This window comes from Nicotiana sylvestris, chromosome 7, assembly GCF_000393655.2.
Source record: "Nicotiana sylvestris chromosome 7, ASM39365v2, whole genome shotgun sequence".
Lineage (NCBI taxonomy): Eukaryota > Viridiplantae > Streptophyta > Magnoliopsida > Solanales > Solanaceae > Nicotiana > Nicotiana sylvestris.
Genome location: NC_091063.1, coordinates 141,918,194 through 141,941,204, shown reverse-complemented (window position 1 = coordinate 141,941,204; position 23,011 = coordinate 141,918,194). Strand labels below are relative to the sequence as shown.

Sequence of the window (23,011 nt, the reverse complement as noted above, 5' to 3'; positions counted from 1 at the left end):
GAACGGGTCAACGCCGTCGAGAAGGATAAATGGTGGAGTGGAAAAATAGAAAGCATATTGGCATGGTTTGGATATGAACCCGGCAAAGGGTTAGGAAAGAACCTTCATGGTATCACTAAACCGATATAGCTGAAAAATCATGGTACCACCTTTGGGCTCGGATACCAGTACATATGGAAAGAGTACAGGAATCGATTGCCTCCATGGCGTGGACCGTATTACCCTCTTGAGCAACCAGTGCCATGTTTGGAACAAGCTTTTCACCAGGCTGATACGATATGGGGGACTGCAGAAAAAGAAGCACTAGCTGGGTTGAAGAATTTGTTCTTGGAGGATGAAGACATGGACTGCAGTACCATAATCGAGGAGGAGGAGGAGGAGGAAGAAGGCCTCACTATTCAGACCGTGAAGAAGGGAGCTGTTCACAGAAACTGGACCGCCACACCATCCCGAGCCCGCCAAGTCCTTGGGTAGCCTGGCAGATTTTTACTTCTATAGCTGTTCTAGGCATTTAAGATTTCCAGTAATTTTGTTTTAAGATTTACTTGTTTCAAAGTAAATGCTCGATTCATCGAGCCAAGCTTTGTCTGAACGATTTTCTCAGTTTTAATCAAATGCATTTGTTCTTTATCATTATTCATTACTATTTTTATACTTTTTCCTTCTACAATGTTATTATTACTTTTCTTGATGAACCAGTGACTGTGACATGTAATGAGGCAATACAACATGAGAATAGTGATTCAGATAAAGAAGATGAGATACCCGAGGAAATTGTCAGGGAGGTTGAAAATTTTGAGAATAAGCCTAAGTCCAACCTAGACGAAATGGAAATAGTGAATTTGGGAGACGCTGGGATCATCAAGGAGACTCGCATCAGCATCTACTTGTCACCGAAAGAGAAGGAAGAGTACATTCGGTTCCTAAAAGAGTATGAGGACATCTTCGCATGGTTATATGATGACATGACCGGTTTGAGCACGTCCATAGTGGCTTACAATCTGACTATTAATCCCATGTGTCAACCAGTCAAGCAGAAACTCAGAAAGTTCAAACCAGACATGAGCCTGAAAATCAAGGAGAAAGTTACCAAGCAGATCAAAGCCAAAGTTCTCAGGGTGGTTGAATACCCAACCTAGTTAGCTAACATTGTGCCAGTTCAGAAGAAGGATGGGAAGGTTCGAGTATGTGTTGACTATCGGGATTTAAACAAAGCAAGTCCCAAGGACGACTTCCCACTGCCAAATATACACATCCTGATCGATAATTGCACCAAGCATGAACTCCAATCCTTTGTAGATTGCTTCGCGGGTTATCACCAAATTTGGATGGATGAAGAAGATGCAGAGAAGACAGCTTTCATCACACCATGAGGTGTATACTATTACAAGATGATGCCATTCGGTCTGAAGAATGCTGGGGCCATTAACATGAGAGCCATGACAACCATCTTCCATGATATGATACACAAGGAAATAGAGGTATATGTAGACGACGTCATTATCAAATCCAAGAGGGCCTTAAATCACATAGCGGACTTGAGAAAGTTCTTTGACAAACTAAGGAGGTACAACTTAAAACTGAACCCCGCAAAGTGTGCATTCGGGGTTCCCGCATGAAAATTATTGGGATTCATCGTCAGTCGTCGAGGGATCGAACTGGATCCGTCCAAAGTCAAGGCTATTCAGAAGTTACCACCACCAAAGAGCAAAAAGGACATGATGAGCTTCCAAGGACGTCTCAACTATATCAGTCGCTTCATAGCATAGTCCACAGTCATATGTGAACCCATCTTCAAGATGCTGAGGAAAGATGCCGAAACAAGCTGGACAGAGGGTTGTCAGAAAGTTTTTGACAAGAACAAGGAATACCTATCCACACCACTAGTTCAGGTCCCGCCAGAACCAGGACGACCTTTTCTACTCTATCTATCTATATTAGATGGAGCCTTCGGATGTGTTTTGGGACAACATGATGAGATAGGAAGAAAGGAACATGCCATATACTACCTAAGTAAGAAGTTCACACTTTATGAAGTACAATACTCTCTGCTGGAACGTGCCTACTGTGCTTTGACCTGGACAGCTTAGAAATTGAGGCACTACTTCTGTGCCTACACTACATACCTCATATCCAGGATGGACCCCATGAAGTACATATTCTAGAAACCCATGTCTACTGGGAAGTTGGCCAAGCGGCAAATACTATTAAGTGAGTTCGATATCGTCTATGTAACTCAAAAGGCGGTCAAGGAACAAATATTGACAGATCATCTTGCTGAAAATCCGGTGGGAGGAGAATACAAACCCTTGAAGACGTATTTTCCTGATGAAGAAGTATCATTCGTAGGAGAGGTCATTACCGAGGCATATGATGGTTGGAAGATGTTCTTTGATAGAGCTGCAAATTTCAAAGGAGTGGGCATTGGAGAAGTTTTGGTATCAGAAACGGGTCAGCATTATCCTGTATCTGCTAAACTCAGATTTTCCTACACCAATAACATGGCAGAGTATGAAGCCTGCATACTAGGACTCAACATGGCAGTCGACATGAACATTCAAGAGCTGTTGGTGATCAGTGATTCAGATTTGCTCGTGCACTAAGTACAAGGAGAGTGGGACACCAAGAATTCCAAGATATTGCCATATCTGCACCATGTGCAGGAATTGAGAAAGAGGTTTATGAAGATAGAATCCAACATGTGCCCAGAATTCAGAATGATTTTGCCGACGCATTGGCCACTTTGTCATCTATGATACAACATCTAGATAAGAATTATATTGATCCCATTCTGGTGAAGATCCATAATCAGTCGGCATATTGTGCCCATGTCGAAGAAGAAACAGATGGAAAGCCTTGGTTCCATGACATCAAGGAATACTTATCAAAAGGAGAATACCCGGAGCATGCAAATCACACTCAAAAATGCACACTCTGAAGATTGTCAAATGACTTCTTCCACACTGGAGTGAAATTGTACATAAGAACTCCTGATTTGGGTTTACTAAGGTGTGTCGACGCAAAGGAAGCTTCTAAGCTACTTGAGGATACGTATGCTAGGACCTGTGGCCCACACATGAATGGTTTTGCCTTGGCTAAGAAGATACTCAGGGCAGGTTACTTTTGGATGACCATAGAGACGGATTGCATTCAGTATGCCCGCAAATGCTTTCAATGTCAAGTGCCGATATGATAAAAGTGGCACCAAATGAGCTCAATGCAACAAGCTCACCTTGGCCATTCGCCACCTATGGAATGGATGTTATTGGTCCGATTGAGCCCACTGCTTCAAACGGACATAGGTTTATTCTGGTAGCCATTGATAACTTCACAAAATGGGTAGAGGCTGCATCTTACAGAGCTGTAACCAAGAAAGTCGTCGCAGATTTTGTCAAGGATCGAATTGTTTGCCGATTTGGTGTTCCCGAATCCATTATTACTGATAATACCGCCAATCTCAACAGTGATCTGATGAAAGCTATGTGTGAAACTTTCAAAATCAAGCACAAGAATTCCACAGCCTACAGACCTCAGATGAATGGAGCCGTAGAAGCCGCTAACAAAAATATCAAGAAGATACTAAGGAAAATGGTAGAGAACCACAAACAATGGCATGAGAAATTGCCTTTTGCTTTATTAGGATACTGCACCACGGTTCACATATCAACCGGAGCAACTCCCTACATGCTGGTTTATGGTACCGAGGATGTCATCCCAGCCGAGGTGGAGATTCTTTCTTTAAGAATCATACATGAAGCTGAACTCAACGATGCAAAATAGATAAGAAGACGCTATGAACAATTAGCCCTTATCGACGGAAAGAGGATGAATGCAGTATGTCACGACCAACTTTACCAGAACAGAATGTCTAGAGCTTTCAACAAAAGGGTCAAACCAATATAGTTCACACCAAGACAGCTGGTATTGAAGAAAATCTTCCCACATCAAGATGAAGCCAAAGGGAAATTCTCTCCCAACTGGCAAGGTTCGTACATGGTTCACAGGGTTCTGACAGGAGGATCACTCATACTTACAGAAATGGACGGAGAAGTCTGGCCAAAACCAATCAATTTAGATGCAGTCAAGAGATACTATGCCTAGATTATTTTGCATTTTTTCTCTTCTGATGTAATTGAACTACGTTTGACCTGATTCACGTTTAAGAGGGGATACGTAGGCAGCCTTATGGGTTCGGTCATATCATAATAAAATTTCCATTTCCCCCCAAGATCAGATACTGGGGCAGAATTTTGAGAAGGACCCTCAAAATTCCGGAGCAAGTCTGGCCAACGCCATCGCATGCCAGAAAGTCAGTAGTCAGTTAAGAAACTGGGACAAAATTTTGAGAAATATTCTCAAAATTTCGAAGAATATTCAGCAAGGCCTGTTATCCATAAACAGTTAAAAGATCATCTACCAAACTGGGGCAGAATTTTGAGTTGGACCCTCAAAATTCCAATATAAGAGAGCTGCAATGCCTTTGAGATGTGTTACAGTCACTAGTTCATCTAAATGCACATCTAGCGTAACGATAACATCCGCAAATATATGCACGTAGCGAGATTAATATCAATCAGGCCATCAGACACCAAATATACATCTCCAGTTAAGACATATGCTACTTTTACTTACTACTTGCTTTCTGCATGAGGCTAATCCTTGCCTCCCTATTTGCATGAGGCTAGTCCTTGCCTCCCCATTTGCATGAGGCTAATCCTTGTCTCCATAACTTCATGAGGCTAATCCCTACCTCCAAATCTTTATGAGGCTAATCCTTGCCTCCCTGTTTGCATGAGGCTAATCCCTGCCTCCATATCTGCATGAGGCTAATCCCTGACTCCCTATTTGCATGAGGCTAATCCCTGCCTCCACATCTGCATGAGGCTAATCCTTACCTCCATGTTTGTATAAGGCTAACCTCTGCCTCCATATATGCATGAGGCTAATCTCTGCCTCCCTATTTGTATGAGGCTAATCCTTGCCTCTCTACCTGCATGAGGCAAGTCCTTGCCTCCCTACCTACATGAGGCTAATCCCTGCCTCCATACCTGTATGAGGCTAATCCCTGCCTCCCTATTTGCATGAGGCTAATCCCTGCCTCCACATCTACATGAGGCTAATCATTGCCTCCATATTTGCATGAGGCTAATCCCTGCCTCCATATCTGCATGAGGCTAATACCTGTCTCCCTATTTGCATGAGGCTAATCCTTTCCTCTCTACCTGCATGAGGCTAATCCTTGCCTCCCTACCTCTGCCTCCATATCTGCATGAGGCTAATCCCTGCCTCCCTATTTGCATGAGGCTAATCCTTGCCTCTCTACCTGCATGAGGCAAGTCCTTGCCTCCATACCCACATGAGGTTAATCCTTGACTCCATACCTACATGAGGCTAATCCTTGCCTCCCTATATGCATGAGGCTAATCCCTTCCTCCACACTCGCATGGGACTAAGCACGGTCTCTTTTCGCACAAATATTGCTTTATTTTTAGTAATATTTATTTACTTTTCGATCGGCCTAAGCACTGCCCTCCATTTCACATGACTAAGCCTTGTCTTGTTAACATCATGTTATTGCATATCATGGGCTGAAATATCGCTGATCTATCCAAAGGTGTCATAGTCTAAAAGGCATCATGCTCATAGCCGGAAGACACCATGCCATGGCCTGAGGATCCCTCAAATTTGCATATCATTATTCAAAGGCATCATGGTTCGACGACACCATTTGTCATGGCCCGAGGACATTATTTCATGGCCTGCGAATCTCTCATCAAACAATTCATGGCCTAGGACATTATGGTCTAAGGACGTCATCCCAAACCGTCCGAAGACAACTTTCATAGTCCAACGGGAGCCTGCATCATGTTTAAATTTATGCACAGTATACACTTGTATTGCTTCTATTTGTAGGTAACCCAACGAGCAACATCTATCCCAGCAGGAGCGATCCCGCTCCAATTCTCCCGACCATATCAAACCCAACCTCTTCCATAAAACTGTTCATTTACCCAGACCTAAATGTTGCGTCCGTTCTTGAAATGACTTCCTTGGTATACTTCGCCGACGAATCTTGAACTACACGCGACCTGATTCATGTAAAACCAGGGATACATAGGCAGCTCAGAAGCCAGGATACGGCCTAATATCTCAAACCGTTTCACTCGGTCAAAATTGGCCATTATTTCTTTACCTAAAAACTCTTTCATCCTTCCCGGGTAAAGAGGGGCATCTGTTGATACTCAATTTCCCCCAAAAATATTTTAAAATTGCATATATACCATCAAAATCATGCATTAATAGCAAGTGGTATTTTTCCACAATTTTCCTATATATTTATTAATTTATCCAACATTTTATTTCCAACAAATAATTACAGAGTTGCATCACAAGTGATTTCAAAAGCATTTCTTGATTTAATTTTTTATTTATGGTCCTATTTAAACCAAATTATTCCATAATTAGCCAAATTGGTATCATTTGGCTACAATTGCAATAACTTTGCAATTATAGCCCAAACATATGATTTTATATTATTTTTGACCAAAAATTAATCATTCGTATTTTTAAATACTAAGTAGTCATTTTAAACTATTTTCTATGCATCAAATTAATTTTGTACAATTACCACCTATTTCTGTAAATTGTTTTATTTAATTTAATTGGGTATTTAACAAATAGCCAATTTTATTTCAATTTTAACCTAATTAAACCAGCCCCAAAACCCCAATTAAATCAGCCCAATTCCTAAATTACCCGACCGAATCCCTAGTCCAATCTGGACTATTGATCAATTCTAATCAACGGTCAAGATTCCCCCTTTCCTAATTTAACCTAATAGACTACCCCCCCTCCCAAACCCTCATTTCCTCTCTTTCACTCCGCCGTTATTCTGTCTCATTCTCTCAAAAGCTCTCTGCATAACCACGGCTCCTACTCGCCGGCCGTTGGCTCGCCGGTATCAATGGTGGTTCCACCACCACCCCTAGCTTCCATGGCTCCCCCATACACCAGATTCTTGCCATATATAAGGTCCTCAAGGGACCAGTGGCTATTCACTCACACCTGTGCCCTGATTCTCACCGTTCTCCGGTCACCTTGGCCCGTCTGAGTAAGATTTTTTCTATTTTCCGGCTAGATCCATGGCTTCTAAGCCGGAATCTCTCCATCTCTGGGTTATCTCTCTCTGAAACCCTAACTCATCTCTTGACTTTTCAGATCTACCATAGATCTGAGTCTATAGTGAGTTATCTTCACTGTTTTCCTGATAATCTTTCTGATTTTTCAAAAATGGCTCTTCATCTTCGAAACTAGGGTTTCTTAACCCCTTTTCAAAATGGTTTTCCCTCTGATTTTCAGTATTATTCTATGATTTCTACCATGTTTAAGCGGTTTATTTAAGTTTTTCCTTTTATATGATTCATCATGTTGAAACCCACAATTATTTTGGTTTTAATCCGGGGTTCTGAAACTGTCTTTGCTTATCTGATTTGTATGTATACTTGTTTCTCATGCATATGTTCTGATCTTCTATGATTTTCTACCTCCTTGTGTTCATTAGGGTTTCTGATTCTGCTTTTCCCGCTTATATTATGTTTTGTTGACGGAAATTTGTGGTAATTTCCTCTAATCAGTATTGTTTCTATTTAAATCCTTGATCTCCTGTGACTGATACCCTTTCTGATTTCTGACCTTTAAATCATTCTCTTGCCTTATTACGTGATTGACTATGCTGTTAATTGATTCTTATGCTATTTCCTTAATTAGAACCTTATGAACCTAGCCCTAATTGTTTACCCTATACCTATTGTATTTGAAGTATGTCCTTATTGGTCGTACATTGATTTCTTTCCTTATTTGTTATTTAACTCCTTAACTAAAGGGAAGTACTTATACTAATTTGATTCTAATTAGTACATAGTTCCATAATTACTACTGAACTATGATTCTTGCCTTATTTTCTACCTGTTTTCAAACTATAAGTACCCTGCTCTTTCATTAACACAACAGACAAACAAATTAGTTCAAACTCTCTCACACTCAAAACTTTTATGCTCTCTTTCTTTGGCTACTTGCTCTTATTTTGGGTTAGCCATCTGCAAGCCAAGGTTAATTATTGTGCTCTCTCATTCTTCACTTTGTGTTTACTATCTCTTTACTGGTATGTTCTGATTTCAATTCAAGTCCAAAACCAATATGTTTCTTTTACTGCTTCAGTTTATCATGTTTCTGATTTGTTTCTATCTATGGTTTGTTGTTCAATGTGTAATTGACATGTTTACATTATTGCTTCATCTAGCATGCTAGTCTAATCCTCTTAGGGCATCTCAGAACATGTTCTACTCCCCTGGTAGTCTGTTTCAATATGATTCTACCCTGTTTTGTCTACTTGTTATCCAGTTTTGATATGCATTTACTTTGCAAACTGATTTGTCACTTTAAATGTCTGATTATATGATTGTTTTTGAAATCCATACAATGTTGGTATCACTAGCTATTCCCTAATCCCATAAACCCCCATAAGAACTGCTATGCTCCCATAACTATGTGTTTACTTATATGACCTATGTGTCCCCAAATCCCTTTACCCTTATTTGTGGTTGTTGAACCTGCCTTGGTTCTATATTCTTTGGCTGTGTATGAACCTATTTTAGGTGATGTGTTTGGACTGTTGCTTATTACTCTACTCTCTTTTAAAACTGTCTCTATTGTGTTTTACAAAACTATTTCAAACCAGTCCTTTTTCAAATTGTTTCCCTACTTAAATCTTTTCAAGCACTTTCACATCTACTCTTAGGTCTTAAGTTATGTCCCTCTAATGTATGACTGCTTAGGGATCCCTATGAGATCCCTCTAAACTTTGATACATTAGAGCCGGCCCTTCTACACTGCACTTACTCAACTATGATTATGAAATCTGGGTGTGAGCACTGCCCAGGATCCCTTGAGGTCATTAGGGAACTTTGACACACTCGGATTATGTGAAAGGCTGTGAGGCAATTTGGCATTGGAAATTCTGGAAATCAGGGCCTACTTGTAGGCTCCCTATAGTATAACTTCTTATTTTTCTTATCTACTTATGTAATTCATTCGATATTGGCCTGTAATAATTTGTTGTAAACAAATATTGGGGTTTGCTAGTGAAAATAGGAGGGTAGTCATATATGTTATCAATATCAATGGGTAGAAAACATTATTTAGGTTTATATCCTCCTATATGTGCATTAGAACTCATGTTTAGGACCAATACATGCAAAGCATATCATGCATTAGATACCATGCTCCTAGGTTTCATGTATACTATTTTCAGCATCTCATTTTGACTTCTTTATTATCATTTGGAAATCATGTTTCTAGGATAAACGATAACATTAAAATAAACTGTTACTTATGCATATTTTGAAATCATGTTGTGACCTGCTGTACATTTAGAAATCCTGTTTTAGGAATTCTGCATATAAACCATTCTGAACCTTATATGTGTATATTAGATCCCATGTTTAGGATCTCGTTCATATTCGCTCAGTCATACCTAGTTAAACTATTGATGCATGAAAAAAGGATATAAAACAGTCCCACGCCCATTTATCATGTTCAAATAAAACTGGTAATAATTCTATATTTTATAACACTTAGAACAGTATGCTTTTTAGGTAAAATAACTCCTTCATTGTTCTAATAGTTCTGGTAACAATTGTGCATTATCCTACGCCTAGGAAAGCCTTAGGCAATCAAATTTCTTATAAAACTAGAAACTACCTCTTTGTGCGCATTGCTTAATGATTAACATGCTTAAAATCAGTAGGCAAACTGATTATGGCCCCTGCTTCTGAGTTATAAAATAAATCTGCATGTCTCTTGTGTTTTGATACTCACCTAGACATCATGTCTTAGGATACTATTTAACAATATTGCCTTTATTTGTGTTTCGGTCGTGCTGTTTACATGCCTTATCTGTAGAGGTAAAACTGAGCCTCTTAGTTTCTCCTTCCTGCTTTATTTGCTAAGAGTCCTATGTGTTCTTGCTTGTCGCCTTAGTATTTTCTCCTTTAAACCTTAAGGGTCTGTCTAGAACTGCCTATAGGTAGAGGTTCTAATTTCCTCCAAGACCATTAAAAAGGGATGTGTAACAACACGCATAGGGATCGTTAAACAACACTCGCTTTAATAACCACTAAGGGGTGAGGAATGGGTAGCTATGGATATAATGACTACGTGTTAATATCACGTGTAGCCCCTCATTGAGGAGTGTTTACCGGGCATTACGTGGGGTGATCCTGTAGGCTAACCAACCTAGGACCCCTCCTTTCCAAACTCCTTTTGCTTAAAACTTTCTTTTTATGTATACAACTTGTTCAAATCCCTTGTCTTATTATCTAAGTCATACAATATCCAACATGCTTTATTTGCAATTATTTGTTTCAATTACTTATTTGTTAAAAGACTAATTCATAAGTATAAATTCGGCCGAGACCCATAGTTGTGGACTGAGAGGGGTGCCTAACACCTTCCCCTCAAGGTTATTTCGAGCCCTTACCCTACATCTCTGGTAATGCAAACCATTCCAAGAGTTAATCGCTCTAGGTGCCCTAACACACTATAATCCGTTAGGTGGAAACTCTTCAAAATACCCAATTCCCAAAAGGAAATGAGTTTTTTACCCCCATAAATGTCGAAACCTGGACCTTTCTTTCCCGCAAAAAAGGGAGGGAAAAAAGGGGGCGCGACAGACCTGGTTCTATGAAGACCATACCTAGTGACAGTAGTTTTTGGTAGGAGAGATTGAGAACTCAGAAAGTTTTGTGGGGTTGTATGTTTGACCCGGCAATCTCAGAGATGGCAGGTATGAGGCAAGTTATGGAGATGGTGGAATTTCAGCAATGAGATCATTTTTTTCAAGAGGATGTGCCTAAGGTGTACGAAGATGCGGTACAAAACTTCTACGCATCTCTCTTCACTGTTGAGGGGGACCACATCTGTGTGCTAGTAAATGGAGTAGACATTGTGCTTAATGCTTCAGCATTGGGGAAAGTTCTCTAAATTCCATGTGAAGGGATGTCCTTAGTCAGGGGTGCTTGTGGTGCTAACTTTAGGAGAGCTATTATGAAATAGCAAGCTATTCAGCAGGGGGAACAAGTGCATAAGAAGGCACTGGTTCCTTAGTATCAGCTTCTCTTTGAGCTGGTCAATAAGGTGCTTTTACCTCATGCTGAGAGGTGGTCTATCGCTTCAAAGTCTGATCTGGTCTTAATGGAGGCTCTTGATGAGTTTGCCCCAATCAATCTGCCAGCAATCATAATAGAACATATGCAAAAGGTGCAAACTTTAAAGGTGGCAATCACAGGCTTCCATATGGCTTTCTCCTCACTCGAGTGTTTAAGTTCTACAAGGTTCCTTTGGCTAATCCCAAAGTGGGCACCCACAAGCAAACCTTCTTCAAAACCACTCTGGAAGAATGTGAGTGCGTAGAAAAGGTTGGTGGAAGCACCTTGACCATTTCTCAGCTGATCAATGCTCAAAATGCTGCTACCGTAGAGATCAGGAGGTTGAGGGCTTAGAATGCCATACTGGAAACTCAGCTTAGTCAAGTTGTTGGGGCACCTGGTTCTGTTAATTCTACCAATGAAGAAGTTGCTCTCTTGACCAAGGAAAATGATGAGCTTTGCGCAAAACTGCTTGAAGAGCAGCTGTCTGCAAATGCCCGTATGGACCTGGTTCTCAAAACCCTTGTTGCCCCCTTCTCCAAGTCTCCCTCTTCTAGTACCCCTTAGAAACCTGTCACTGACCAGTTGTCTTCTGTTATAATATTTTATGGCTGTTGTTTTTTTTTTGTTTTTTATGGCATGTTGGATTTCACCGTTACTGCTCCTGTTTAATCAGTCCATTTTCATATCAATAAAACAACTCTTCTTTTGCTTGTACAATGTTGTTTTCCTTTTGCTTCTCTTTTATGTCATGTTGTGTGCACATATGTGGCATGGGTTGGCTATGTTAGACTTCTTTATGTTGTTTTCTTGTTTGTGTATTTTTAATGATGCCAAAAGGGGGAAGTATAGTATAATGGAATGGAAATTGAAACAGGGGATCTAATTAAGGGGGAAGCAAAAAGTCAGGGGAACTTGTGAAGTTCATGTTACCTCATCTGGTTATTTCTGTTCTAAATAAATGTTATGAATGTATAAGTTTGTCATCATAAAAAAGGGGAAATTGATGGGTTTTCAATGTCTTTGCTTTATGTTTTGATGATTTAACAAACTTACTGTCAAGAACCAGATAGGGAACCTGACACACTTGGTACACATTACAAATGAATGAAGTCCAGCCTGAACTCCAACTAATGTGAACTGGTGCAAATAAAGAGAAAAGAGGAACAAGACAGGGACCTGATCCCTGGGTGTTCTCTGACAGAAGTACAAGTCAACTATACAGCTGGAAAGCAACTGCAGAAAGTAATTGCTTGCAACTGTACAAGCGACAGTGCATCAGTCACTTCCCAAGGGGAAGAGGCGTCTACCAACCAAGAATTGACATCATCCTTGGGATGTCTTTGGTAGTATAACAACATGGTGCAAGGCACAAGATATTCACTTGAGCATTTAGTGATATTCTTTCAAGCATTAAAGATCTGATCCAGCATTAAAGTCACTAGTATGTCAAGAACAAGAAGACAACTCCACTAAGGATCAGTTCCATAATGAGTCTATGTGTATCCATAGTTGAGTTGTAATATTGTTGTTTGTTCTTCATTGTAACTCCTATCTTGCTTTATATGTCGATTCGAGATTCCTGCTGAGATTGCGTGTGATAACGGAAAGCAATTCATTGGCAGCAAAGTGACTAAATTTCTCGAGGATCACAAGATCAAAAGAATTTTATCGACACCTTATCATCCCAGTGGGAACGAACAAGCCGAATCGACCAACAAAACCATTATCCAAAATCTTAAGAATAGACTGACCGAAGCCAAAGGAAAGTGGAGAGAGATACTACTGGGACTTCTTTGGGTGTACCACACAACATTGAAGTCGAGTACGGGGCAACACCATTCTCTTTAGTATATGGTGCCAAAGCTCTTATCCTGATCTAGGTCGGGGAGCCTAGCCTCAGATTCTGATATGCAATAGAAGAATCGAATTACGAGGCCATGAATACGAGCGTAGAATTGTTGGATGAAAGATGAGAATCCGCCCTCGTTCGATTGGCCGCACAAAAATAGCGAATCGAAAGGTAGTACAATCGAAGATCCAATCTTCGACAATTTAAAATCGGGGACTTGGTGCTAAGAAAGGTTACCCTCAACACTCGAAGTCCCAATGAATGAAAATTGGGTCCAAACTAAGAGGGACCACATTAGGTCCTCGACATCATCGGTAAAGGATCCTACAAACTCGGCATGATGAACAGTGAACAATTACCGAACAATTGGAATGTATCGCTCCTAAAATAATACTACTGCTAAAGTACGACCCTTCCACTTTTGTTTATATTTTAAACTAACCATTGCAGGTGTTCGATCAGCAATGTCGATGGATCCTTTAACACGAAGTGTTTAGGTCTGAAAGCACACATTGCACTCTTTTTTTCTTAGACCGGTCTTGTCCCAATTGGTATTTCCGGTGAGATTTTTAACGAGGCAACCATTGATCGTGCTAACTTAGAACAATTCAACAGTATCCGAGGCTTCTTTACAATCCACCTTGAATACCGGGGAGCATTACCCTCAAATATCAACTTTGTTGCAAGGAAATTACTTCGTGACAGCGGGGTCTCGATAGGAAAATTTTGTAAGGGTCAAACGGTCGAATGAACCATGCCCATATAGGTTACTCGAGCCCTAACATCAAACATGTACGCATTTATAATCATCTATTGAGAGAAGTGTTTTTCCTTGCCGATATCTCATGCCTTAGAAAAATTTTCTACTTTACAATTTCATACTCTTTATCTATTGTGTAAACAAGCTTAAGGGCTGATCATAACAGAAGTTCGAACAACTAACCCCACGCTTAGGGACTACCGTTCGAAAAACAAACGAGATCGAATTATTAAAACTTCGAGATCATAAGACCTTAAAAGCGACCCTTGATTTTTATAGGCCACGGCTTCGGGAAAGCTTGAAGTGAAATAGGAAAATAAGCCTAAGAGGAAAGTCCCAAATAAAAAAGGCTATGGCCATATTTACATGGTTCGGAGACGTCCGAATTCCGTAATAAAACAGGCCTTCCAATATTTTCATAAACCGATTAAAATGGCTATCCTTGGCAAAATTATAAAGGGCTTCGATAATATCAAGCCTCGAGAACTCTAATGAGTACAAAATTGTTCGAACTCTTGAACAATCGCTTATTTCATGCTAAGGAATTACAGATTTCACAAATACAAATGATAAAAAAATTTCAAGCCGAAAAAGGAAAAGCCATAAACATTCTTTATACAAAGGCCATGTCGGCCTAATACAAAATCCTAAGGGCTATTTTTTACTTTGAGTTTGAAAGATCGTCCTCGTTCAAATAAAACCTAAGGGTTCCCTTATTTCAAGTCCGAGCAAGCACTCACTCGATCACAAAAACTATGCTAGTTTGATTTTGGTCGAATTGCCTAAACCTCGAACCTATGAATAACAATTTCATAAGGCATAAATGAAGCACAAATTTCATAAGGCAGAAGTGAAATGAAATTTCACAAGACAAGACAGAAAGAGAAAAAGATCTTTATATATGTGTCAAAAATTATTTACAAGGGCACCATGGCCCGATCGGAATTCTATACAAAAAATCCAAAAAAGATTCTCTAAGTACTTAATATTCTTAAGGAGCAATATCTTCACCCTCGGGGTCTTCTCCGCTCTCGAACCCACTCATGCTCTCGGAATCATCATTATCATAAGAGGCCAACGCTTTGGCTTTGGCTTCAAACTCTTTTGCATTTTTGATCTCGATAGTGAGATCGAAACCACGAGCATGGATTTCCTCGAGAGTCTCGCTTCGAGGCTGAAACTTGGCATGCTCGACAACCTAATATGCTTGAATCTTAGCAACATTGGCAGCTTCCTTTGCTCGGGCTTGAGCGGCTTCGATGTCGCACTGGTAGACGGCCACAATTTCCTCAGCATCGGCCTTGGCCGTCTCTACCCCAGATTTGGCCGTTGCAAGTTCCGTGACCAACCAAGCCTGGAGCTCCTCAATTTTCTTAGCTTGTGAAAAGTTCTTATCTTTCATGCCATGGAGTTGGTTTTTAGCCGAGGATAACTGATCTTGAGCATCCTCCTTCTTTAAGGCAAGATGGTCCATGTTTTGCTTCCATGATATGGTCTCCGCCTTAACGATATCCACTTCTTCATGAAGATGCCCGATTATCTCAGGCTTTTGCTAGACTTGTGGGATCGAACTATTAGCTGTCACCCTCGAACTAATGTCATAAACTTCTAGGATTCTCATTACCTGCTCGACCAGGTATCTTTGTTCTTTCTAAGCCACAACAAGTTCAGATCGGAGGCCCTTTGCTTTCTCTTCTTTTTGCTCACCGAAAGCTTGAGGGCTTTTCTCCTTAGTGAGCCCTTGAATTTTGGCCTCATATCGGCTCAGTTCCCCTCAAAACCTATAGAAAGCTTCATGATGAAGCACCAATGCCTACACAAATAGTATAAAAAGAATTAGGCAAGAAGAGAACAACACAAGTATGGAAACTGGTATTGACAAAGGGAGTTAGGGCTTACCCGATTCAAAGCATATTGGGCCTCATTGAAGAGACACGCTGTTGCCACCTCATCCATTAGAGCTTGGTCTTCCTCCGTGACCAGACTCCGAAGGTAACTAGCCACCCCTACGGGGGTGGCAAGAACTCGTGCATCCTCCGGGATCGAAATAATGATTGTTCGTTTGCACCCGGGATTGACACTAGGGGTCGAAAACTGGCTAGTCAATCTGAAACTCGAGGAAGTTTTGCCTGAGCTCTTCCTCGGTACCTCCAAGTCACTCAAGCCAACGATATCGTCGACCCCAACAAAATTACCACGGAAAGGGTCCTCCCCTCTGTGTCTCCTTCTACGTGAGGAATCTTCATGGCCCAAGCCTCCCGAATCATTTCCTTGGAAAATGAAGGAAGCGACAGGGAGTCTCTAATTTCTATTGCCCCAAGTAGATCTCTTGGGGCATTCTCTCCATCTCGAGGAGCATCGAGATCGGCCTCCGCAGCTATTTTCGCCGCTTTCTCACCTCGAAGTGAGATACCTTCGTCTCCAGTCGGCTTAGGGACTCTAACTAAATCCCCATCTTGGACCCCGTCAGATCAAGGCAGAATATTTCTAGTTTCAACCAATCTGGTGGCCTTTTAACTCTCGGTATTAGCTCGTGCTCGAGCCACCTGACCGGAATCATCCTCCTTTTCTTCTTCTTATTCTTCTACCACCTCTCTTAGGCGTTGAACTGACTCCGTGGACAGGGGAATTACATTCTTCTTGAGCTTACAAGCCGCTCTATTCTTAGGCTCTGGCCCCTCGGAGCTCGAGGTCCTTTTCCTCTTGCTCTTATTTGCTAGCTTCGGGACAGGGAGTGAGTTTTCTTCTTCACCAGACGGGGGCCTCATCATCACCTCCTTCCAAGACCTACAAAATAATAGAAACAAATAATTTCGGAAAAATGCTCGAACAATGGTCAAATAATTAAGTTGAGGAGATGAACTTACCATGGTTACTAGCCTCCCATCGACCCCTAGCCAAATCACTCCATGTGCGCTCAGCGTGGGTCGATTACGATATCAGGCTCCTAAGCCAGCCCTCGAGTTGGGGGATCGTACCCGGCATCCAGGTAACAACTGTATCCAATTGAATGCTAATAAGAAAAGGAAAAAGAAAAACGAAGACAATAAACAGAAACCATGGATGAAGTCATACTTACGTTTCATATTCCATTTCTCATGAAATGGCATACTTTCAACCGGGATCAAGTCCGAGGTCTTCACTCGAACAAATCGGCCCATCCAGCCCCTGTTTTTGTCCTCGTCTATGCTCGAGAAAGGTGCCCTAGTGGCTTGACGTTGAAGCTTTATTAGTCCCACTCGATAGAGTCAGGGCTATAAAAACGTATAAGTTGGTTGAGGGCGAAGGGAAGCCCATTGAATTTACTAAAAAAGAAACGGAGTAATATCACTATCCTCTAGAAGGAGGGATGAATCTGACCGAGGGTCGCCTAGTACTTTTTATAGGAATCTACGATGATCAGATCTAAGGGACCCAATGTGAAAGGGTAAGTGTAAGCACTTTAGAACCCTTCAACATGAGTGGTGATTGCCTCTTCTGGAATAGGCACCACCACGTGTTTTTTGCCCCAGATGCAATCTTTTTTAACCTAGGAAAGAAGTTTTTCAGTTATCGAACATATATACCTCCATACCGGCTCGCATCGGCCTGACATCAAAGAAGTCTTTCAACCTTGAAATCAGAATTGAGAACACACCTTCCGGGGAATAATTCTTCAGGGTGTGTCTCCGCTATCGGTTCTTTGCCGGCCGACCGTGACGATGAAGCAGTCTCCTTTCGCGGAACAGTTTTGGATGTTTTGGCCATTTTTAGCAAGCAAGAAGAGAGATTGGAATATTTGGTGCTTTGCGATACAACAAGTAAGGAAATTCAGAGATATGAAAATATAGAGCTATGAAGAAGGTAGAGATTTTGAGCGGAAAAGATTTGTAAGTAAAGTTTGAAAGATGAAGAAAGATGCATTTGTAGGGTGATGACGACAGTTCAGTACCAGCGGTGGCCGACCATCGACTGACAAGCATTAAATGCCTAGAGAACTATACCGACGAGACTTTCCAGTCACCTATGCCGCTTACGTCATGATAAATCGAGGGGAAGATTGAAGACTTAATTTGTTTCTTGTCATTGCACTCCAAAAAATGAGGGGACTATCTGTATATGTGTCACGACCCTAAAACTGACCAGGTCATGATGGCGCCTATCGTGAAACTAGGCCAGACGACATAAACCCAAAACCAACCAGAAAATCATAAAAAGTCATTTTAAGCCATTAACTAACAAAAATCCCATAATATAAGTTTAAGTAAGCAGTGCGGAAATATAACACAAGCCCAACATCGGGGTGTCACCAGTCATGAGCAACTACAAACTCTTCTAGGAACAAGAAAAGCTACATAGTCTAAAAATAAAATACTAAGACCAGCTGAAAAGATAAGAGGGCGAAGAGTAGGGTTGCGAACGCCAAGCAGCTACCTAGCCAACTCCGGTGACCTGCTGGAAGACTGATCACCACTCACTATCGCATCACGAGACTCCTGGATCTGCACACAAGGTGCAGGGAGTAATGTGAGTACGCCAACTCAGTAAGTAATAAAAGTAAAAGCAGTTGAGTAGTAAGAAAATAGGTAATTTCACGTCATAGCACTATAGAAAAATAGTATATGTCCAGATCAATACAGTAAATCAATAAAACTTGTAAAAGCAACTCAGTTCAGTAAAACCTTTTTAAAACATCTTACAATAGTTTCAAACGAGTGATGAAAATAGTGAGTAAAAGGATAGAAACGTAAACAACCCCTCGGGCAAAACATGTACCACAATCGCCCCTCGGGAAAAATATCAACAGAACCAACCCCTTGGGCTACCTCACAATCACTCGTAATCAAACCCTCGAGCAACAACATGAAACAACAGCCCCTCGGGCAATATCACATCTCTCACAGTGGGTACCCGCGCTCACTAGGGGTGTTCAGACTCCGGGAGGGCTCTTACAGCCCAAGCGCTATCACAAGCCATCTTGTGGCATAACAAATCAGGCCCTCGACCTCTCATATATCACAAATCAGTACAACATGCTGCGACGTGCAGCCCGATCTCATAAAAATCCTCACAACACAGGCCCTCGGCCTCACTTAGTCAAGCAATAGTAAAACATGATGCTCAGCCCAAAATATCATTTAAAATATCAAAATGGAGTAAATACGGATGAGTTATGAAAACAGTAGAATATAGTATGACTAAGTACAAATATGAAGTGAAACAGTGAGGAATAGTAGCAAAAAGCCTCTAAGGGTCCAAAACAGTTGGCACGAGACCCAAATATGGCATTCAGCCCAAAACATGGTAATACTTTCCAATTATTTCAACAGTTTCAATCGAATACGCGACTTAACAGTTGTACGGGACGGACCAAGTCACAATACTCAATAGTGCACGACCCCATGCTCACCATCTAACATGTGTGTCACCTCAAAGTAGTACAACGATGTGAAATCTGAGGTTTCATACCCTCAAGACAATATTTATAATCATTACTTACCTCAATCCAGTCCAAACTCTAGCCCGCGATGCCTTTGCCTCTTGAATCGGCCTCTAAATTCTCTGAATCTAACCAAAACCAGATTCATACCATTAATACGCGCTAAAGGAACAAATCCCAAGCAAAAATAATCAAATTACATAGAAAATCCCGAAATTGGCCAAATCCAACCTCCGGGCCCACTTCTTGGATTTCGATAAAAATCACAACACTAAAATCCTTATTTTCCCATGAGTTCATACATACGAAATACATCAAAATTCGACCATAAAGGGCCCCTCAAATCAAAGTCTCCAATTTCAAACCCTAAACCCCCAATTTTAACCACTAATTTCCATAAATTCCATGTCTAATCAGTAAAATATCACCATAGAAACGAGTTTTAGTTCCAAGAATCTTACCTCCACGAAATTCCCTTGAATTCCCTCTTCAAATTGCTCCCACAAGCTCTAACCCGAATGAGAAATTGATGAAATAAGCCAAATATTCGCGAAGGCATCTATTTATATGCTCTGCCTAGCGATACCGCACTCCCCAATGACCTAAAATTTTGCACACAAGTCATATTTGATATTGCGGACCTACTCCAACTTCCGGAATTGGATTCCGACCCCAATATCAAAAAGTCCACTTCCCGTCAAACTCCTCAAAAACCTTCAAATTTCTATCTTTAGTCAAATGACTCCAAAATGACCTACGGACCTCTGAATTCACTTCCGATCAGTCTCCCAATACTTGAATCACCATACGGAGCTATGTCCAGACTCGAAGTCCCAAACGGACATCGATAACACTGGGATGCACTTTAACCCAAACTTATAAAATTCTCCAAAATATGCTAACTTCCACAATAGGTGCCGAAACGTTTTCAAGTTTTCCAAAACCCGATCCGGGCATATGCGCAAGTCCGAAATCATCATACGAACCTGTTGGAATCTTCGAATCCCGATTCCGAGGTCGTTTACTCAAAAATCTAATCTTAGTTAATTCTTTCAACGTAAAGCTTCCGAAATGAGAATTCTCTTTCCAAATCGACTCTGAACTTACTTTAATTCAATTCCGACCATACGCACAAGTCATATTACCTTAAGTGAAGCTACTCATGGCATCAAACTGCTGAACGACGCGCTAGAGCTCAAAACGACCGGTTGGGTCGTTACAAAGGAAACATCTGAAATATTGTAAAAATCATTCTCATGGTTGTAATTAAACACTTATGATTGAAACAATGTTAAAAATAAGGTATTCATGGGCAACTATGTTTGAAATTTTTGAAAAAGATTTTTAGAATTTCGTTGAAAAGTTTAATAAGGGACTACATTATGTCAGCTTTCGGTGTTGAAATGAGTTGCATTTTTACATTGTCTTTGAAGTATTTAGATCTGGTAGAGAGGCCATTTTCAGACTGAAAAAATATATATTAAAAAGAATCAATTGCATTGTTATTGCCTTAAAACATAATACATTGTATTATATGAGTACTCAAACTTGATCTTTTGCTGTGATTTTGTAGTTGTCAATGCAAATACTTTTGTTGCACTGCAAAGGAGAAGAACAATTACAATATGGAGAAAGAATCAGCTTTTATGAATATAAGTAATGCTCTCATGGATGTAAAAATTGTGTCACTTTCGTAGTAAAATGTATCTCTTTTTGTCGATATAAATAAATATATGTATTTGTGTGTGTGTAGTATTCTCAGGGATATGAATATTTTGCCACTTTCCAATGATGCCTCAATACCGTATCTTTTTCAATTTCATATCAAAATAAAATTAATCACAAATAATGATTCTAGACTTTACAATATTGGGCTTGTGCTATGCACGAGCAATTCCTATCTAGTTTTGATATATACAACAAGCAGTCTACTACACACCTTGAGCTAGCATTAAGAATGGGATTGTGGCACCCTACTCTTTCTCAGAAAAGAAAAATATGGACTTCATACCAAGAGTTTTTACTTAATCGCAAGAAGAGGTAGCCATAAGTAGAGCCACTAATTGGGAGTGAAGTTGTAACCAAGATTGTCAAATTTTAAGGTATCGTCGGATCACCTCCTTTTTGGGAGAGCTAATTCTCGTGGGGTATTTAAGTATGACATTATTTCACATAAAACAAAAAAGAAGAGTCGGCCTCGTATACAAAGTATCCCGTGTCATGTAGAATCGAGGGAAATGTCTGTAACGACCCAGTCAGTCGTTTCATGAGTTATAGTCCCGCTTCCCCCATTTATACTTCTTTATGTGTTATTAAGTTGTATTGTGTGGTATCAGGTTGGTTGGTTCGGGTTCGGAGTGGTTTTGGAGAAGAATGCGATATTTAGTCTCTTATTTTGAAGTTAAGTTGAAAAAGTCAACCAGATATTTACTTATGAGTAGATGATCTCAGATGTGAAATCTGACGATTCGGTTAGCTCTGTTAGGTGATTTTGGACCTCGAGCATGTTCGGAATGTAATTTGGAGGTTCGTGGTAGATTTAGGCTTGAATTGGCGAAGTTGAAAATTTGGCATTTCTCGGTCGGCAGTGGAAATTTTTATATCGGGGTTGGAATGGAATTTTAAAAATTGGAGTAGGTCTGTGGTGTCATTTGTGATATGTGTGCAAAGTTTCAGGTCATTCGGACGAGGTTTGATAGGTTTCGGCATCATTTGCGGAATTCGAAAGTTTAGAAGTTCTTAGGCTTGAATCTGAGGGTGATTTGGTGTTTTATGTTGTTTGGAGTGTTCCGAAGTTTGAATAAGTTTGAATGATGGTATGTGACTTGTTGGTATTTTTTGTTGAGGTCCCGAGGGCCTCAGGATGAATTCAGATGCTTGACGGAAGGGTTGGAAATTGGTTTTAGCAGTTGAAGTTGTTGCTTCTGTCATTTCTGCACCTGCGGATTGGTGACCGCTGGTGCGAAGTCCGCAGAAGCGAAGAAGGACCGCAAGAGCGAAGGTTGGACCGCATCTGCGAGCCCGCAGGTGCGAGGCCTGGGGCGCATGTGCGGAAGCTGGGAATTTAAGTGAAATGCGAAGATACGGCATTTGGACCGCAGGTGCGTGAATTTGGTCGCAGATGTAGAAGTGCTAGGCAGAATGTATAAAAAGGCCCCTTCCCGAATTTTGGTCATTCTTCACCATTTTTCATCCGGATTTGGAGCTTTGGGAGCAATTTGAAGAGGGATTCAAAGGGATTTTCACTGAGGTGAGTAATTTGAGCCTTAATACTCGTGATTATAGTAGTTTTATGTGGTTTAATCATGTAATTAGTGGTGATTAAGGATGAAATGAGGGGTTAGTGCTTGGGATTTTGGAGAGTTTAATTGAGGGTTTGAGGGGTCAAATGGAGTCGGATTTTGATAAATCTTGTATGTATGGACTCGTGAGTGGAATGAGTTTCTAGTTTTGCGATTTTTATCGGATTCCGAGACATGGGTCCGGGGGCCGAGTTTGGGTGAATTTTGGGATTTTGGTTTCAATTGGTAGTTTTTCGTTTGGAATTGATTCCTTGGCCTATATTGATTGTGTTGTATTGCTTTTGGTTAGATTCGAGACGTTTAGAGGCCGATTCCAGAGGCAAAGGTGTAGTGGAGTAGGATTTGGCTTGGTTTGAGGTAAGTAACTCTTCCAAGCTTGGTTCTGAGGGTTCAAAACCCCGAACTATGTGTTACATGATTAAACATTGAGGTGACGCAAAAGTTAAGTGACGGGCGTGTGGGCGTGCACCGTGA

General features: G+C 40.7%; 1 protein-coding gene across 1 annotated transcript; it reads left to right on the top strand.

Annotated features, from left to right (window-relative positions):
* The first annotated feature begins 2,171 nt into the window (after nucleotides 1–2,171).
* LOC138873866 (uncharacterized) lies at nucleotides 2,172–2,938 on the top strand. Its single transcript, XM_070152351.1, has 2 exons — nucleotides 2,172–2,577; nucleotides 2,664–2,938. The coding sequence occupies exons 1-2, from the start codon at nucleotides 2,172–2,174 to the stop codon at nucleotides 2,936–2,938; spliced, it is 681 nt and encodes a 226-aa protein (XP_070008452.1).
* Nucleotides 2,939–23,011: the final 20,073 nt, after the last annotated feature.

Excerpts from the sequence above, each read along its gene's own strand:
- LOC138873866 (XM_070152351.1), top strand. The coding sequence starts at position 2,172 with ATGTCTACTGGGAAGTTGGCCAAGCGGCAAATACTATTAAGTGAGTTC. Across the intron at positions 2,578-2,663 it reads TCAAGAGCTGTTGGTGATCA|GAATTGAGAAAGAGGTTTAT; the intron begins GTGATTCAGATT and ends CACCATGTGCAG.